The following is an 18,344-nucleotide window of genomic DNA, read 5'->3' as shown; positions in this document are numbered from 1 at the left end:
CACACCCCTCCGCAAGGGGGTTACACAAGGCAATGGGGAGGGTTGTGAAGCATTGAACATTTTATTATAATTATTATAATTCTATATATAATTATTATAATTCTAAAGAAAATAAAATGTCCAGAATAACTTTAGGGCAGCCCAAACCTTCAAAGTTTGTGAGGTCACCAGTAGAATTTGCAGTCATAATTGCAGTATACATTTTTTAACTTTTACTTTTATTGTAAATGTGAGGGGTTCAGGACAATTTTTTATTTTGAATAAGGGGTCACCAACCTGAAAATGTTAAGAAACACTGTGCTAGTATCATAAGAGCTTTATAGAAGTTGATTGTGACTTAGCTTCATCTCTCATTGAGCCAACAAATTCATGAACCGGTTATTTCCTGGGAATCTGCTAGTCGCTTGTAAGATCTCTTAAGATCTTTTTAAAACATTCCATGTTCCTTTAACTCCATAGCTGTATGACAATAATATCATCAAACAGCTTTGGAGGCTTGTGTGGTCTCCCATCCTGTATCTGAAAGGAAATCTAATGACTCTCTCCAAGATCTAAACATCCCACTGAAAACAAAACACAAAGAAGCTTCACTTGATAAATGTGCCTGACTGCAGTCCAGTAACTGACGGCATATACTAGGGTGACCAGACAGCAAATGTGAAAAATTGGGACGGGGTGGGGGCAATAGGAGCCTATATAAGAAAAAGACCCAAAAATCGGGACTGTCCCTATAAAATCGGGACATCTGGTCACCCTAGCATGTACACTAACTAGAAATATAACTCAGAAGATGAGACTAAGTCTAACAAAAATTGCTTGAGGGAAAAGATATGCATGGGAAAGTTGTTATATAGCTAGGGATTGTGGAGAAATTAGAAGCAGGGTGTCTGACCAGTATAGGAAACCTGATTCTTTATCAGGCTGAAAAGATAAATAGGGACAAGGCTTTTACTTGAGTAAGTTCTAAGATTAGACCTTTTTATTTTGCATAATAATTTAGAAGGCAGCTCTGATTAACTTTAGCCTGAGCAGTTCAACTAAATGTTCCAGGGCTATTCTTGATGTAAAGTCTGCAAGTGTTTTAGGGACACAAGAAAATCTTGGTTTATTGCTGTCCTACAGTTGTGTCCACCACTTTTACAAATAAATCAGCTATTGAAACTAGAAACTTCCATTTTGTAGTAAATTTATAGACAAATTCTTAGCAAGGAGACGAAGGAAATTTTTCTTTTTAGGTTGAAACCATATATCCAAGAAAAACAGTGGAATAAAATATTTACCAGTCTTTTATTTGTACTATATCAAAGCTCCACATAGTTACACTTTAAACTATTGACACTTCCCATACTCCTGCTGTTTATTACTCACCAGGATACAAAAGAATTGCATAAAATTCCAGCAGGTGGTCAGCTTGTGCTTTTTAATGTTGTTTTATTAGAAAGGAAGCAATACTGGCTAGTCACATTTATGTGCTGGAACAAACATAAATATGTTGATTTATGTTAACTACAACATCATGGTGCAGTAGTGAAATGAATCTAATGAAACTTATTAAAATACCCCCCATAGATTGAACTACAGTTATGGTTATATATCACCATTTGGCGGCTTTCCGTCTTCTTATTTTTACTCCTGCTGCCTTTTAAAAGGGATGGTGTCAACCTTAATTTGGCTCAGATCCACATTTTGTAAAAATAAACCTCTACAAAACCTTACAGCAACTGAAATATATCCGCAATTAAAAAAGCCAAGGACACAGGTGTTGATAACCAACCAACCAATTCCTCTGCAGTGCTTGAAACTGAAACATTGAGGTACTAGAACTGGGAAAGTAAAATGATCTATAAACCAAAAGTGAGACTGATTTATTGCTTTTTATTATCCACATTGAGAGAAATGCAAACAAGTAAATGAGGATCATGGAGAGTGACAAGTAAAGTGTGTGTGTGTGTGTGTGTGTGTGTAGAATTCTCCCGTCTGCTGAAGCCCTTATACATTGCTGTGGTAATGCATAAAGAGACATTAGAGCCTTGGGTTTGGCCAGGGAAGAGTTCCCACTGGTACAGGCTTTGCAAAAGGGAGCTTACCTTGCACTAAAAGGGCCCCACTGCAAGCCCTAATGTAGGGGGTGTGTTGGGGGCATAAAGGTGGGGAAGCTGAGCACTATAGGGATGTCAGGAAGTGCTCTTACCCATAGGCATTAAGGGACTGGGCGTTTGTAGCTTAGGTGGATGCCCCTAGGCAGCCCAGAATTAGGAGACTATAAAGATGGCTTAAAGCCACGTTAGCACCCCGTCCCCCACCCCCCGGCTGCAAGCTTGTGCCAAAAGCTTGCTCTGGACATTTAAATTCACTGTAAGTAATCTAAGTTGTTAGTAGTAACCTAGGTGACTATATTTGTTTACAACACATAGTTCTGGGCTCTCCCTTTGAAGGGTTTCCCATCTCCCTCCAACCAGATTTCTAAGGATCAGATTGTATTTGGCCCTAGCATTGGTGGGTGTGTATGGGAAAGGCTCAGTTTGCATGCCTCTCACTTGTGTTCCCTATGCAATGCCAGATGCAACAGCAGTTCTTTTGGTCAGGGGAGTAAGAACATAAGAACTGCCATACTGGGTCAGACCAAAGGTCCATCTAGCCCAGTATCCTGTCTTCCAACAATGGCCAATGCCAGGTGCCCCAGAAGGAATGAACAGAACAGGTAATCATTAAGTGGATCCATCCCCTGTCACCCATTCTCAGCTTCTGGCAAACAGAGGCTAGGGACACCGTCCCTGCCCATCCTGTCTAATAGCCATTGATGGACCTATTCTTCACGTACAAGGACTGCTCCTTTTATTGGCCCCAGGGCACAAGTCACCCCAGGGCAGGGCAGGAGGAAGAACCACAAGGCATCATGTACTGAAAATTTACCTTGCACTTACAACACTAATTTACAAAGGATTGGTCCTGCAGTGAAGGCACTAGACTGAGGCTATGTCTACCTATGCTACGCAACTCCAACTTTGTGAATAACGTAGCTGGAGTCAATGTACCTTAGGTCGAGTTACCGCCAGGTCTACGCCGCAGGGGGGCAACGGCAGAAAATCTCCCATCGACTTACCTTACTTTTCTCGTTGGGAGTAGAGTACAGGGGTCAACTGGAGAGCAATCTGCAGTCGATTTGGCGGGTCTTTACTAGACCCGCTAAATCGGCCGCTGGTGGATCAATCTCAGAGCATCGATCCCAGCTGTAGTGCAGACCTGCTCTGAGACTCAGGAGATGTGGCTTCAATTCTTGACCTGGCTATGGTCTTTCAGTGTGCCCTTAGGCAAGTCACTTAGGGCCTTTTTAAAGATGTTTATGCATCTACAAATACTCATATGCACCTAATGAGATTTTTCAGAAGTGTCGAGGTGCCCAACTCCCATTGAGAGTTAGACATGTAAGTGCTTTTGAAAATCCCACTAGGTATCTATCTGACCCTTTAAAAATCTGTCTCTTATTCTCTCTGTGCCTCAGTTCCCCTGTGTAAAATACCCCCTTTTTCTTCCCCTTTCCTTTGTCTCTCTTATCTGGTTAGATTGTAAGATTTTGGAGCAGGGACCATCTCTTACTAAATGATTTATATTACACTTAACACAGCTAAGCCCCAATCTCAGTGGGGGCCTCTATATTGTACTGTAATAAAATAATAACAATAATGAATGCTGGGAGGATGATAGAGCTATTGTGTAATATATAGTGTATGCTAAATAATTGTAAAACAATTGGTAAAATACAGCATTCATGGGACACAAATAGCATGTTCTCTTTTTGTGGCAGTCAGCAATTTCACCTAACATGCTGTCCAAACCACTAGCATCTTTCATAAAAAGAGAAAGATTTGGGGTATTTTAGTGTGGGGAAAAAAACCTGACAGCTTTAATATTTGTTTGTTCACTCATCATCCGCTTCCTTCCTTTTCGGGATATGTGTAGCATAGGATGGTATCTAATATTTACAACCATGGAAGAACTAAATAAATGGAACTTTACATTTTAAATTACAGTTTTCCTTATGGAGAAGTTCTATCAAATTTATAGAAAATAATATTTCTATAGGTGTTGTGAAGCAACCTATAATATTTCAGTTCTATATGGTGGTTAAAAACATAGAAAAGATCTCATTCTCTGTTATATTCTATATGATTTAGAGTATTAGCTATATAGCCGTATTACATTTCTATAGAGCCCTGTTGGTTTAACTCCTCCTAAATTTTATATGCTTTTTATATAAGAGTTAAGACATATTAGAATTTGTTGTGTCTCTCTCATTGTGTTGGTTCCTTGCTGGGAAGGCTTTTCAGAGACCATTTCAGACTTAAGGTAGAAAAAGCTCTGCTCTCAATTAAATAAAGTTTATTGGCCTGACAGAGAAATACCATTGCCAAAAATTAAATATATTACAGTCAAGTAATAATAGGGTTTCACAGTAACAGAGGATTTCCATGCCATGAGCCTGCCACTGAAGTCAATGTTGCTTGAAAGCTCATCTCTCCCATCCAAAGAAGTTGGTTTAATAGATATTCTCATCTCACTCGCTTTGTCTCACTGAAGTCAGTGTGAGTTTTCCTATTAACTTCAGCAGGCTTTGAATCAGGCCCCACGTACCCATTTGATATTGTTGGTTTATATCTCTGAATCACATTTGTTGTGAGGCTATTTCTGCTACTTTCTCACTTCTTCCAGAATCATGTCATTTGGCTGAATTTCCCATTGACATTTGGTTTTGTTTTTATTCCTCTAGTTTAGATGACATCCTAGTTGGTGCCCCCCTCTTCATGGAGCGTGAATTTGAGAGTAAACCTAAGGAAGTAGGGCAGGTTTACCTGTACTTGCAGGAAAGTGCTTCCTACTTCCGAGACGCACAGATACTGTCGGGCATTGAAGTGTTTGGTAGATTCGGCAGTGCCATCGCGCATCTTGGAGATCTCAACCAGGATGGATATAACGGTATTTAATTAATATATTATATGTTGCAAGCAAATTGCCTTTGTACTGAATATGATGGTACTTCAGGTCTGAAAATGGCTTTCTTCCCAGTTCTTGAAGAGAACTACAGGATTTAGAAGATGTTTGCGAAAAAAGCCAAATAAAACAATATATATGTTTGTTTTTCTGCAACCATTCCATTTTTAACATGTAAATGTGCAAAGTGATGAGAATCTCTGTGTCACACAGTGTGACCTAGTGATTGGAGTAGGAGTCTTGCTTAGTGGTCAGAGCAGAATCAAAGGGCAGAGCCGGAGTTGTGGTCAAGAGACAAGGCAGTGATCAGAACCAGGAGTTATAAATCAGGGGGTTCAGAGGCAGGCAGTGAGTAGGCCTGGAGCAGAGCAGGCATGGGGTGGAGCAAGGGATGGACAGGAAGCAGGTCTGGCGCAGCTTCGGGCATAGAATGCATTGAGCTGCCACTGTGCTCCTGTTGGTACTTAAATGGTGACCTGTTGACCCTTCTTCCCCATCAAGGAGCACAGTCACTTAGTGAAGGTTTATTGGGCGCAGCCTAGCTCACTGGGTTGCTAGGCAACCAGGCCCAGAGCCAGCTGAATTCCTGACACATTGACTAATCCTAACAAAGAGGAAATTAAGTGCCATATCCTGTTAAACTTAAATGAATAGTCCCATTGACGTCAATGCTAACGCTGAACATACATTAACACTTCAATATTGTTGCCCCTTTTTAACCCAGTCAACTTTGTTCCTCTTCAGGAACTCTTTACAAGAGGTTTGTTGGGATACTTAGCTCATGCCCAGACATGGGGTAGACTTTGCACTCTCATTGACTACTGTTCTGTAAGCCATCAAAAGGAATGAGAAATGCTACTCCCAGCCCCTTTGGTGCTGTTCTGCAAAGGTAGCCAACTGACCGCCCAAAGTCCTATTGAACTTTTCCACCATCCCTTCAGATTGTGGGTGTGCTGGGGTGGGTGCAAGTTTTGTGTATGCCTAGAACCTCACAAATCTTTGGATTCAAAGTTTCTCCCTTGATCTGTGTGTAACTCACATGGGACTCCAAATCTGGTGAAGAATTCATTCACTAGACCCCTATTACTGCCACAGCCTATTGATTTCTGCTTGGAAAGCCATAGGCTATTTTGTGAAGTAGTCCATAGCTACTAGCAACTATTACTTGCCAGCCTCCATCTCAAGGAACGGCCCAAGAACATCAACAGCAATGAGTTCCATTGGTGTCCCCACAGGATACTGTTGCAAGGGGGCTCTCCCAGGTTTAGGAGGACCCTTCTTTGCAATGCAAACATCACATTTCCTGCACCAACTTTCTACATCCTTGTTAGAAGGCTTTCCCTTACCCTCTCCCCGGTTCTTGTCTTGCTGACAGAAAGCAGAAGACCAGAAGTCCAAAGTTCAGACAATGCAATGTTTATTGGGGTTAGTTCTGAGCAAACCTATCCATAGCTCTACACGCCAGCAGAGTCTGTTTCCCAGTGTTCCATTCCCAGCTCTGACACCGCAGAGCATTTACCCCATGTCCCCCTTCCCAGCTCTGGCGCCACAGAGCCTTGCCTGTGACCCCATTCCCTATTCCCCATTCTCATTTCCCATTCTCCATTTCCCTGTTCCCACCTCCTCCTCCTCCTTCGCAGGCCCAAATATACCTGCAATGCACACCCACAGTCCCACCCCTTACAACTTAGGGTCATGTTCCATTTTGGGTCTGGGAGGGTTAAGGAGAGTGAGTTTGTGCTCAAGTGAGGTATGGGCATTTCTTTGGTTTTTTAGTGTTTTATACCTCCCCTCCCAAGTCCTTTTTCCCCTCCCGACTGGTTGCTTGACTTTGCCTTCAGATAGGGGTTGAGGCAATTTTAAATTGTGCTCTCAAGTAACACTTTAACTGCTCTTATCTGGTCCCATTGTACTAACAAATCCTGCTGACTAGGAAGAAGCAACATCACAGTGTCTTTGTCCCTTGTTCACACATTTTAGTATAAGAGTATCAAAAAGTCCAACCCAAAATTCTGTCCCAGGCTAGCAAACAGACCTATATACTAACAATTCTGCTTACATTTTACACAATAGAAATTCTCGCTTAGCTTGGCTAAGGGTTTTGCAGTTTTAAGATCCACAACATAAACTCAGACATTCCTTTTTCGGTGTCCAGCAGTTTTAAGATCCATAACATAACCTCAGACACTCCTTTTTTGGTGTATCCAGTACAGTCAGCTGATACCTGTACTCATCCCGCCCTGGTTTCTCCCATTTCCTATACAATATTTCAACTTTAAATTCCAAGCTTTCCCATTGTGACCAGGAAGCTTTTACTGTGGTGTTGTGAGGTGACATTACATTCCAGGGTGGCTGTGTTTTCCATTTGATTTTCCTGAAATCAGTCACACGCTATCCTGAAATCAGGATCCTCTCGTTAGGAAGATTTTTAGTTGCTCTAGGGTCCATTCTTGCAGCCCCACCCCGCTTGTTCAAGGATGAACCAAGAACATGAGCACTAATGCGAATTTGAGGGAGGAAGGAAGGCACACTCCTCCCCTTGAGCAACTCATTCCTTGCTGTCCTGCTTAAGGCATCGACATTGCCATACTTATGGCCAGGCCTGTGTGTAATTGTTAAATCATAGCACTGCTATGGCAAGCTGGTAGCTGTCCCTTGGGATTTCTGAATCTAAAGAGCCATTGCAGGGAAGCATGGTCTGCCCTAACTATATACTTCCTCCCATACAAGCCACTCATAGGAGTTCCTTTCAGGTGGTGCAATAATTTATCTCAGGAAAACTTAGACTTTTGCTATAATAAGCTATCACCCTCTCAATTCCCTTGTGTTCTTTTGTCGATACTTCCCTCAAAGCATGAGCAATAGCATCTGTGTCCAGTATGAAGGGGGTTTCAAAACATGGATAGGCCAAGAAAGGAGCAGTTATTAGAGCCTTATGCTACATCACACTCTGCTGACCATTGAAATGGTTTCTCTTTCTCACCCAACATATGCCGTGGTTTTGCAATAATGGCAAACCCACAAATGAACCTTCTGTAATGGGAACAGAGCCTTATAAAACTCTGCACATCTGTGAGTGTTTGGGGAGTTGGCCAGCTCTGTACAGCCTCAATTTTCTTTTTGTCAGTGGAAATTCCCTCCTCACTAATTGTATACCCAAGGTAGATTACCTCTTTTTGAAACAACTAACGTTTCTTTGGGTTCAGTTTCAAATTGGCTGCCTTCAACTTATCACAGACCATTTTTAAATGTTTTAGTTCCTGTTAAAATATTTTTGCATGCACCAGGATAAAATAGACAGGCTGAGAGGGGCATGTCATGTAATACTCTCCCCGTTATCCTCTCTAAGGTGGCAAACACAAGTCAAAACCAACACTTTAAATGGCCACAAGCATTGTCCTGCTGCGAAAGCAGTTTTCCCCTTGTCTTTTGCATCCACTTCCACTGGCCAGTACCGACTATTAAGATCCAGTGTGGAAAACCAGACAATGTGCTACAGTATCTAGGGTATCATCTGTTCATGGTAATAGATAAGAATCCTTTTTAAGTGACTTCATTTAGTTTTCTATACTCCAGACAGAATCTTGTGTTGCCATCTTTTTTCTTAACCAGAGCTATGCAGGAGGCCTAAGGATTGGTTGAAGGCGCAATAATATCTTCCTGATACATTTCGTTGATGGTCTGTAGCGCCTCTTCCCTTTCTGCTCCTGGTAACAGTGAGGGTCAGATTCCTCCGCCGCCCGCCATCAATTTTGTGCTGCACCAGTGCAGTACAACCTATGTCTCTGTTGGACTAGGAGAACAGCTCCTGATTTCTAACCAGAAAGTCTCTGAAATAGTTCTGCTGTTCCCCAGTGTACAACACAGTGCTGCAACAGGTCCGATAGAAATTCTGGAAGCTCACCTTCTCCCTCTTCTACCTTGTAGTTTTCTTCAATACCAGCATTAACCAGATCTGCCAATTCACATTTTGCAACTACAGTTCCTCCCTCCCCCTTGGCCCCACCCCGCCTTTTTTAACTATTTGACGCTTGTTGGAAACATTCAGCAAATGAACAGGGATCAGTTCTTATTTCAGAGCCACGAGAGCTTTGAAAGCTAAGGTTGCACCAAGACCCTGATTTCCTAACAGGCTTCAAGCACTCTCCTTCTTCCCTTTGCTGGAAAGCTGCCACAGCATATAGCTGTTATAGTGGTTTCTGCACCTGGGAGCAGACCTATAGGCCATTTATCGCACCTGGGCCATATTCTTAAAGGTCATTTCCACAGATTGAATTTGTAAGACACCTTTTCTATTATTGAGTGCATAGTTGTTAGCCATAATGAAATGCACTCCAATTACTAGCTCATCCGCTAGTTCAGCCACCCAGCTCAAATTTCAGAGGTCTCATCTTCAAACCCAACTTCCCAGGCTTTGGATAGATGCCATCTCCGTTTGAGACCAATTTAGGTTGTTCAGTTTTGGTTCCCCTATTCCGTGGCCTTTTTAGTGTGTCTGGTCTCATAACTGTTATGTTTGAGCATGTGTCAATAATTCCTGAACACATCACAGATGCTATCACACACACAGTAGCCAAACTCCGGTTACTATTGTTTAACTGCCCAAATCTAAACAAAAACTGTGGAGATGATCATTCTTCCTCCAAGCGTTGCCCCTTCAGCTTGGTGTCCCCACATTTCCCAGACTGGGGGAGAGGTTTCCACTAGATACCTGTGACAGTCTGTCTTGGCCTGTCTTAAATGTATAACAATCCTTTTTATGACCAGTTTTGTCACAGTACGAGCATTTGTCTGAACTGTTCTCTTTAATTTTTGCATTATTGCAAATTTTCCTTGTTTTACAAACCACATGTGTCATTTATTCCAGTCATTCAATATGGTCATTAACCACATTAGACTCCCTCCTTGCATACATATTGGAGACAGAGCTGTATTTACAGAGCTCATTGTGTCCCTCTTCCCAGCCATTCATCTGAGCTGGAATATTGAATTGACACAAATAAGCCTCCCAGCGAGTTTTGCCCACAGAGATAGTGGGGTTTTGTATCACTGGTCCCAACGTCTCTCTAGTTATGAACAGGATAGAAAACTGTGGTAAATGTCTGGTCTTACCCAAGTCCTTTGACTAGCTCAATGTCTTAACAGCCTTCCATTGTGGTCAGTGACCCTTCAATTTCCTTCTGGAGCTGAATTTTTAGTTCCATAAATCCTTGCTGCAGCTCATTTTGGTTGGCAAGTTCCAGATTAGCTAAAGCTTGCTTGCTGTCTGCTATTTTGTGGAAAAACCCATGGCTAATGGTGTGACAATCAGGGTCCACACAACCCAAGGAGAGAACAGGGGGATCTGAACCCCAAAGAATAATCAATTGAATCAACTGATTGGATACAATGTTACTGTGTACAGAAATATGTTCAGTAAGGTCTTTTATGAAAGCTTGTAACTTGATGGTCATTATGAGATATGTTTACAGACTGGTTATGAAGAGAGAGAGACAAAAAAAAATCTGTTCATAACCTGTACTACAATGTCACATACACCTTGCAGGAGCGAGGAGCACAAAACGAGGAACAAGTAATAATCCATTGTACACCCAGGAAAAGGCCATTAAAGTTCATGGGAAGACATTAAGACAACAGGATATCCCCATTTTGAATCTTTGTAGTGACGGATAGAAAAAACCCTGAAAAAAAACTTGTTTTTAAAATGGAAGTGGTTTGAAGTGAAAGGTTTTCAGAAACTGAGGGACAGTCACTTAGCAGGAGCTGTCTGTGAAACTCTGGATCCCCTGACAGGGGGCATGATGGGAAACTGTTCTAAGGCAATAGGTAACTTGTATTAGGAAAGGGACTGTAATCTAATTTGAAAGAGTAAAGCCTGTTGCATCTTTGTTTATTTTCTGTGTAACTTGTATGTGTTTGTTTCCCCTTACAATTTCATATTTCAAGCTGCAATTTTTCTATTAAATAACTCTTTTGTTTATTTTTACCCCAAACCCATGTCTGCTGTGTAATCTGTGTGGAGTGTGTCCCCCAAAGGAAGCTTGTGCCTGGGGGGGCTCATTTCACTCCTTTGGGGATGACAAGCCAGAGAGAAAAAGGCCAAGAGTCTGGTAGTTAAGAACTCGGGTGGATGGACTTGGGGAGACTTGAGACTGGAAGGGCTGTTGGGGTCACCTTGCAAAGAATAACTCGGCTGGTGGAAGCCAGGGTGAGACCTTGTGCTTGTGGGCATGCTACTGTGTCGGGTCTGAATCAAAGCTGCATAGCATATGGGCACCCACAGTTACAGGGCAGGTGGTGACAGAACCCCTTATTGGTCTGGGTTATCCCCCAAAACATCGCAAATGGCAGTCACATTGCTGATCATTTCATCAATCTCTTTTACCATTCAAGCCTGTGCGGGTTTCCCCATTCTGTCCAGGCACTTTGTCGTTGCTGCTGCTCCAATAGAGATCTCATCTGAGTCTGCAATCATCTCTGAGCAATTCCTGCAAAACCTCCAGCTTTTGTTTTAAATCCTACTGGCCGCTTTTGATTTCTGCGAGCACTTCCATTTGTTCCATCTTGATTCAATAGGAGTACCCAGCTCACAATCTCTCTCCTTGGAAACTAGATCCCACTGTTCAGAGCAGAATTGCCCCTTTTTGACCCGAACGGCTAGTCAAAGTTTGGGTCCCTGTGGGTGTTCCAGTTCGGAGCAGAGATTGGTGATAGGTATTTCTTTGAAGCAGTTTTGTTTATTTACAAAGAATGTACAAAGTCCTGTGTATCTGAATGCAGAGGGAATCAAATAACAGGAAATAGCTTCTTTTGCTCACAGCTTCAAGAGCAGTCTTTTCCTCCAGCACCCCTGACCCAAAAACCTCTCCCCAGGTTTCTTCCAGGGTCAGGCACATGCTTTCAGCTGCTCCTTCAGTCTGTCTCTCTGACTCAGTCTGTTTTTAGACCTGGTCTACTCTACACTAGGTAATTAGGACGATTTCACTATGTCAGTACAGGCCATGAAAAATCCACATCCCTGAGTGGTGCTGTTAAGCTGACCTAAGTCCCTGTACAGACAGTGCTAGGACGACAGAGAAATTCTTCCATCGATCTAGCTACTGCCTCTCGGACAGGTGAATTACCCACGCCAATGGAAGAACCCCTCTCGTGGGCGTAGGTCGCGTCTATAAGTCACACACCTGCAGTGGTACAGCTTTGCTGCTTTAATGTTTTAAGTGTAGGCAAGCCCTTCTTTTCTGTCAATTCCCTCCACCCCACACGCCCATCCAGTCAAGCCCTCTGCCCACCTAGTGCTAGTTTCTGGGTAGACACTAGTAGGCTTTGTTTTGGGTGTGGCTCCTTAACTGTCTCTTACAACTGGCTTAAATAGAGAACTCATTCACACATCCAGCTTAGAGGTTTTAACTCAGCTCGTAATAATATGGATTAAAATGTAATATGATGTTTTTATAAAGGTATTTGATTCGATACAGCATCAGTTTAAAAGGAGGTGTTCTGCTTCTTCCCCAGTTGTGTAGATGAGCTGATTGAGGTTCAAAGAGGTAGAGCATCTTGCTCACAGTCACAGCTGAAGCAGTTATGAGGATCTCTTGTCAAAAGTGCCTAGGGGCCTAACTCCCATTGATTTGTGGAAACTGGGCACCTAAGGGCATTTGCAAATTCCACTACGTGCCTAGCTGCATTTTTAGGGGCCTAAATACCTTTAAAAATCTGTCCTCAAGTCTTTCATCCTGTTCATCAGAGATTATTTTCTCCATCCACTGGCCAAGGCTTTTAAAGTGGTAGTGATTTGGGGTTCTAGCTCGAGACACATTAAAGGTGCCTGATTGTCAGCAGACAGGTGCTCAGCCCTCTTAAGAAACTTAAGCTACACACCCAAAATCTCTCATCAGTTTGAAAATGTTGGCCATTGTCTTTTAGCCGATAAACTCAGACTGTCTACTTAGTCATCATGGCTGTTTCTTTGATTTTTGTACCTGAAAAGTAGCAAGGGAGGGTTTGTTATACATAACGAATATACATTCTAAATAGCATATGGCCCTACATCAGTTAATAGAATAAATTCACTTTCGGGGATCTGCTACTTTCGTGAACTGCTCCAGCTTATTCTCCTGGTTTATGAGATCCAGAGAGTCCCTTGAAAGAATTACAGCTTTGCATTCCCTGTGGGGCTGTCTATTATGCTGTATTTATCTCTTCTCCAAGATACTCCTCAAAAGCTTTTTTTATACTATTTATTTATTTTTATTGGTCATGAAAACAAAGGGGATGTTTCCCATTTAATGGTAAGGTGTTTTACATACAAACAAAACTGATCTTATGCTATTACTCCACGCCACTCCTGTTTTCCCTTCTGCATGCTGTAAAGTTGGCTGTTCAACAATGTATTTTTTTGCAGTCATTGAATTTCTTTTTTAAGCTGGAAAAAGGACAAGCCACAAAGCAGACCTTCTTAAAGAGCTGTGCTAATTAATTAGGTGATGGAGAAAACAGGGAACATCACACAGTGTGTGTTTAGTTTAAACAGATGAATGTAACATTAGCCATTATTTCAGTCTCAGTTTGTTAAATCTTGTTGATTGCTGTAAAAACATGACAAAGGAAAATGTGCAATTAATAATAGACGTGTGTTGTCTGTCTATTGCAATGTGAGGCCCCTTTCATATGAAAATGCATTCATTACAACTATAGGCATGAAAGTTTGAAACACTAAAGCACTATTAAAGCACTATTTTTACGTATTTGTCTTGAAATAGAATCTATGCAATAAAGAAAAAATGATTAAGCCCCAGCTCTTGTTAACACACAACACAGGTCCCTCTGGTCTACTTTCCCTGTCGGAGTTAATTCTGTCTTTGTTTTAATGTTGTCAACTCTTTTTACTCTATTGCAGACATTGCAATCGGTGCACCATTCGCAGGTGAAGACAGAAGAGGCAAAGTGTTCATTTACAATGGACACAGGAATGGGTTAAATGCTAACCCTTCGCAGGTTCTCAATGGAGCCTGGGGGTCACAGTCCATGCCTGCGGGATTTGGCTTTACTCTAAGAGGAGACTCAGACATAGACAAGAATGATTACCCAGGTAAGATTTTTCCATAAGAGAGGGAATTTCATACCTACATTCTCTAGAAAATGCATCTAAACTGTTCCTTTTGGAAGGCAGAGGTCACAATAAAGAATAGACACAGTTTTTTGTGTAGTTCTAGCAATGTTTTCCTGAGAACTTAAAGTCAGACAAAACAAATACTCCCTTTCCTGTCAAGAGACATCATCAGAAATGCAAGGGCTTAAACATTTACATTAACATAAAACATGTGAAGTTTACAGAAAAAAAGCTTAACCCTTATTCCCCACTCAACATTTGAATGCACTCATTCCTACTGAGCTTATAGGTCTGCTCCATGCTGACATTCTTCCTTAATTAAAACCATGTCATGTCATAAGGGAAGAGACTGACTTGGTTGTGTTTGTTGCTAGTTGTTTTTCTTAAAGCTTTGCTTTCCAAATAGCTGCTGAACTCTCTCTATATATAGGTTCCTAATTGCTTTTGACCTCATTACGAAAAGCAGAGAGAATGCAAAAAGATTCCCTAATTTGTGTCACAGATTTTATTTAGGTCTTTCCATGACCTTATTTGCACTCTGTTATACAGATTCTTCCTTTTTAGTTTGTTTTGAATTTTTCTTAACAATGAATAGTTTACAGACATCCAATGGTATTTATCAAGATTATACCACTACTGCATGCTTTTTTTTAGTGAAGTCCTTCCAGCTTGAAGCAGCATTCCAGGACCATATGCTGCCTAAATGTACAATATCCTTTTAATCTGATGCCATTCACTCCTTCTTCTAGGATCAGTACATACTATTTCTCTGAGTCAAGATTGAGAAATCTCTGAACGTTTGCAATGTACCCAGTGTCATGGAATGCATAGCCTTGCTGTTGTATACTGTTGACCTACCGCACTAATACTTGCTAATGCTTTAGGTTTCACAGACTCTTTATAAAGTTATTTTTCGTAGCTTGTCTTCCTTAGCTTATATTATTACAGCTAGCAAGTTAGTGACCTGAAAGTTGGTGTTATTAGCTGCATGATTTTGTAAATTAAAGGTGACTTGCAAAGGAAAAAAAAAGGGTGTGTGCGACCTTTTTGACTTATTTATTCTAGGTAAAGAAGGCCTGAAAGATTTGGGATTATTGTTTGTTTTTAAAAGAGGGATTTTTTTCTGCTTGGGTTTTTTTATGCTAGAAATTCAGGTCTTGTCTGCTCTAGAAAATGCTGCTTGAAAAGCTGGATAATGATAACATTAAAAGACTCAAGGGAGAAAAAGCTGAGCAATTGAGAAGGGGAAGGGCTTTGTAGTCCTTCACAGGGCATCTTTAAAGCGGAATGGGGGAAGTTTGGGTAGCACACTTGGATCTTCAGTTCATTTGAGACATTTCTTTAGCTTTTCCCTGACTGTCACTTTTGGGTTTGTGCTTCTACCTGAAGAATTCTATTGTGGGATGTGTTTAGCATGTGATAATTTGGTTTTTGTTTTGTTACATGGGTGAGTTGTTTGAAAAAAAGACTTACTAGTAACTGTTTTACCATAGGCAACCTCTCCCTCAATCCTACAGTTACCTACACTGACAATGTTGCAAAATCCACCTCCCAGAAAATGATAGGGCAAAAAGAACTGTCAAACAAAGAAGGAGCTTATCCACTCCTCAATGCAGAAAGACCTAAACTGTTAAATAATAGTACAACTTGAAAATGTCAAGTTGGAGGGGAAGTATTTGTTGCCATAAGCTGCAAGAGACTAGTCAATCTAATTTATAGAGACTAATATGTGGAACAGCCATGCGTGTGCCTATATAATTGTCACTGGCCAATGGGTCAGTCATCTTAGTCCATGAGGTAGCCCTGGTAGAATAGTTCTTTATTCATGTGTGCGGAATGTCGGAAGTAACCTTGCATCTTATAATTAAAGCACTCGATAGGGAGGCATGAGGCTTTCAGCTCTTTCTATCCTAGAAGTAGACAAATAGAACGATACTTCCAAATTTCACCTGTTTACTTCTGTATTGAGCCTAATAACTTGTTTGACTAGAGCATAATTTGTGTTTGACTAAAGCTTCCACCAATTATTGGTGAATAATTGTGGATAAATCCACTGCTTTGAAAATCTCAACCATAATGCTTGGAAGTTCTTTATTTAATATCTAAAGGGTTGAATCTTCTTTGCAGAGAGCAAAGATTAGAATTGCTCTTAAAAAAACACCTTTATTGGTACATACAAATACAAAGTGTAGATATTAAAGATGCATTTTTCCTAGCAAAACAGAAGACTACTGAACAGCAACTAAATCCAGTTTATCTATTCTCCTCCAACGCTGTCAGCACAACAGATAGGGTGGCTTTCCCTGCTCGTTAGCAATCACCTCAACAGAATGGCCTTCTGTCTTCAGCCAGCCCGACATAGGCGCTGTCACTGTTAAAGCTAACAGACCACCGTTTTCAACTCTGTTAAAATACAGGAAGTGTCTAACCTTTCAACAAGGTTTTTATTATTAAACACGGCCCTTGGACCCCACGTCCAAGGAAGCGATGCCATCAAAATACTGCTGCTCGTGCAGAGAAATATGGAATACTCTCGTAACTACTATCATTTCATAGCAGTTTGGCTTTTTATCTTAGAAACCTTAGAATCACTTCAGATGACATGTGCCTAGAATTACTCCTTTATCAAAAGGGACACTTGGTCATGCAAGGCTAGATTGTGCCTTATAGGCACAGCCCTGCATTGGGGGTGGTGAGGAACCGTACTTCAAGGGAAGCACTGTTGACATCCTGTGGCAAAACACCTCATAGAGCTCTCTGATACAGAGGGGAGTGTTCAAACTGTTACGTCTCTTTACGGGTGCAGCGTCCCACCCAGGTGACACAGGGCAGAGCCACGTACTGCCCATTGCTCCCAGCCCCAACAGAATAACCTGTGCTCCGCTGATGAGAGGACTGCAATTTTAGCCAGCCCTTGCATGGTCAGTGCAGAACTGGGGAGGGCTCTTTGCTGCACATCGCACAAGAATTAGGCAGAACCTAAATCTTAATTTGTAAGGCTGGCAAGAGAAAGCAAAATAGAAGGAAAGAATGCTTCAAATAGATTGAAATAGATCCACCTCCTTCAAACAGATTCTTTTTGTTCTTAATAGTACAAAGGAGGTCAGTTTCATTAGCTGCATTTTATAGATGAGGAAACTGAGGCGGGGGGGAAGTGACTTGCCCAAGGTCACCCAGCAGGCCAGTGACAGAGCCAGGAATAGAATCCAGGTCTTCTGAGTCCAAGTTTTGTGGTCTATCTACTAAGTAACACCGCCTCTCCTCTGTGGCTGAATTCAGAAGTGAAACCAGAACTCTTCAGAGGAAGCAAATAAGCATGAATTCTATTGCATGCTCCCATGAATTTGGCAGTTTATCATTTGTAGAACTGAATTTCCCTTTCTTTCATGGCTGAGCACACCAGATGCTATTCACACCTATGCCAGGACCTTCAGCTGAAATGTTGTGAAAGGGGGAGATTGTTTAACTGTCAAAAGAGATGGATCATGATGCGAGCTATTTCTGCTTCTCCATGTGATTATTCAGGGAGAGACTCTCCCATTTTTCCAGATGAGAAATCAAAGAGTCTTGCATCTTGTTTGACTGAGAGATTTGATGTATGAGGCGGGATCCAGTATTGGAAGAAAACAAACTGGTGAAGACCTTTCAGTGCTCCCCAGTAGACCAACTATTCTCCACTTTTTTTCTTCTTCCATTCTCCAAGTCTTAATGCTGTGTCTTGATGGAACTGGGGTCCAGATCCTGATAAGCAAGTGGAAGGAAAGAGTCCTTTATGAGTAATTCATTCTGTAGCTGCCAGTAACCAGTGCTGAAGCCAAGTGTTCAACCAATAACTTCATACTGTCTCTCTTTGTCTCTCAAACTTATTTATCATCTTTACATCTTGTGTTCGTATATCTTCTGGATCGCCAAGCTGGAAAGCAAAAAAGAGAAATAATAGACTTGGCGCTAGAGGCCTGACCTCCATGCTTCCAAATAAAAAAAGCGGAATGGGGAGAAATTAGATGGGCTGCTGCCTTTATAGTAGTCTCTCTTGCCCATTCTTTTCGACTACTTGTTTTCTGGTAGTGAAGTTATAGAGTCAGATTCTAACCTCATTTACACTGGTATATATCAGGAGTAGTAGCTCCACTGACTTCCATTCAATACAGTTTTATTGGCCTTAACCCAGTCTAGCTCAGGAAAGAGGGTAAGGGATGCATGGTGGAGAAGACTAGAAGATGTGAAAAAGTCTATTTTAAAAAAA

General features: G+C 41.5%; 1 protein-coding gene across 1 annotated transcript in view; it reads left to right on the top strand.

Annotated features, from left to right (window-relative positions):
• Positions 1–18,344, top strand: part of ITGA8 (integrin subunit alpha 8) — a 175,106-nt gene that overhangs the window by 44,069 nt on the left and 112,693 nt on the right. Inside the window, exons 12-13 of the mRNA XM_037890767.2 lie at positions 4,769–4,974; positions 13,886–14,077. Coding sequence (XP_037746695.2) covers positions 4,769–4,974; positions 13,886–14,077 — 398 coding nt within the window. The remainder of the gene's footprint in view (positions 1–4,768; positions 4,975–13,885; positions 14,078–18,344) is intronic.

Source organism: Chelonia mydas, chromosome 2 (assembly GCF_015237465.2).
Source record: "Chelonia mydas isolate rCheMyd1 chromosome 2, rCheMyd1.pri.v2, whole genome shotgun sequence".
Classification (NCBI taxonomy): domain Eukaryota; kingdom Metazoa; phylum Chordata; order Testudines; family Cheloniidae; genus Chelonia; species Chelonia mydas.
This window is presented reverse-complemented; position numbering and strand designations above follow the sequence as displayed.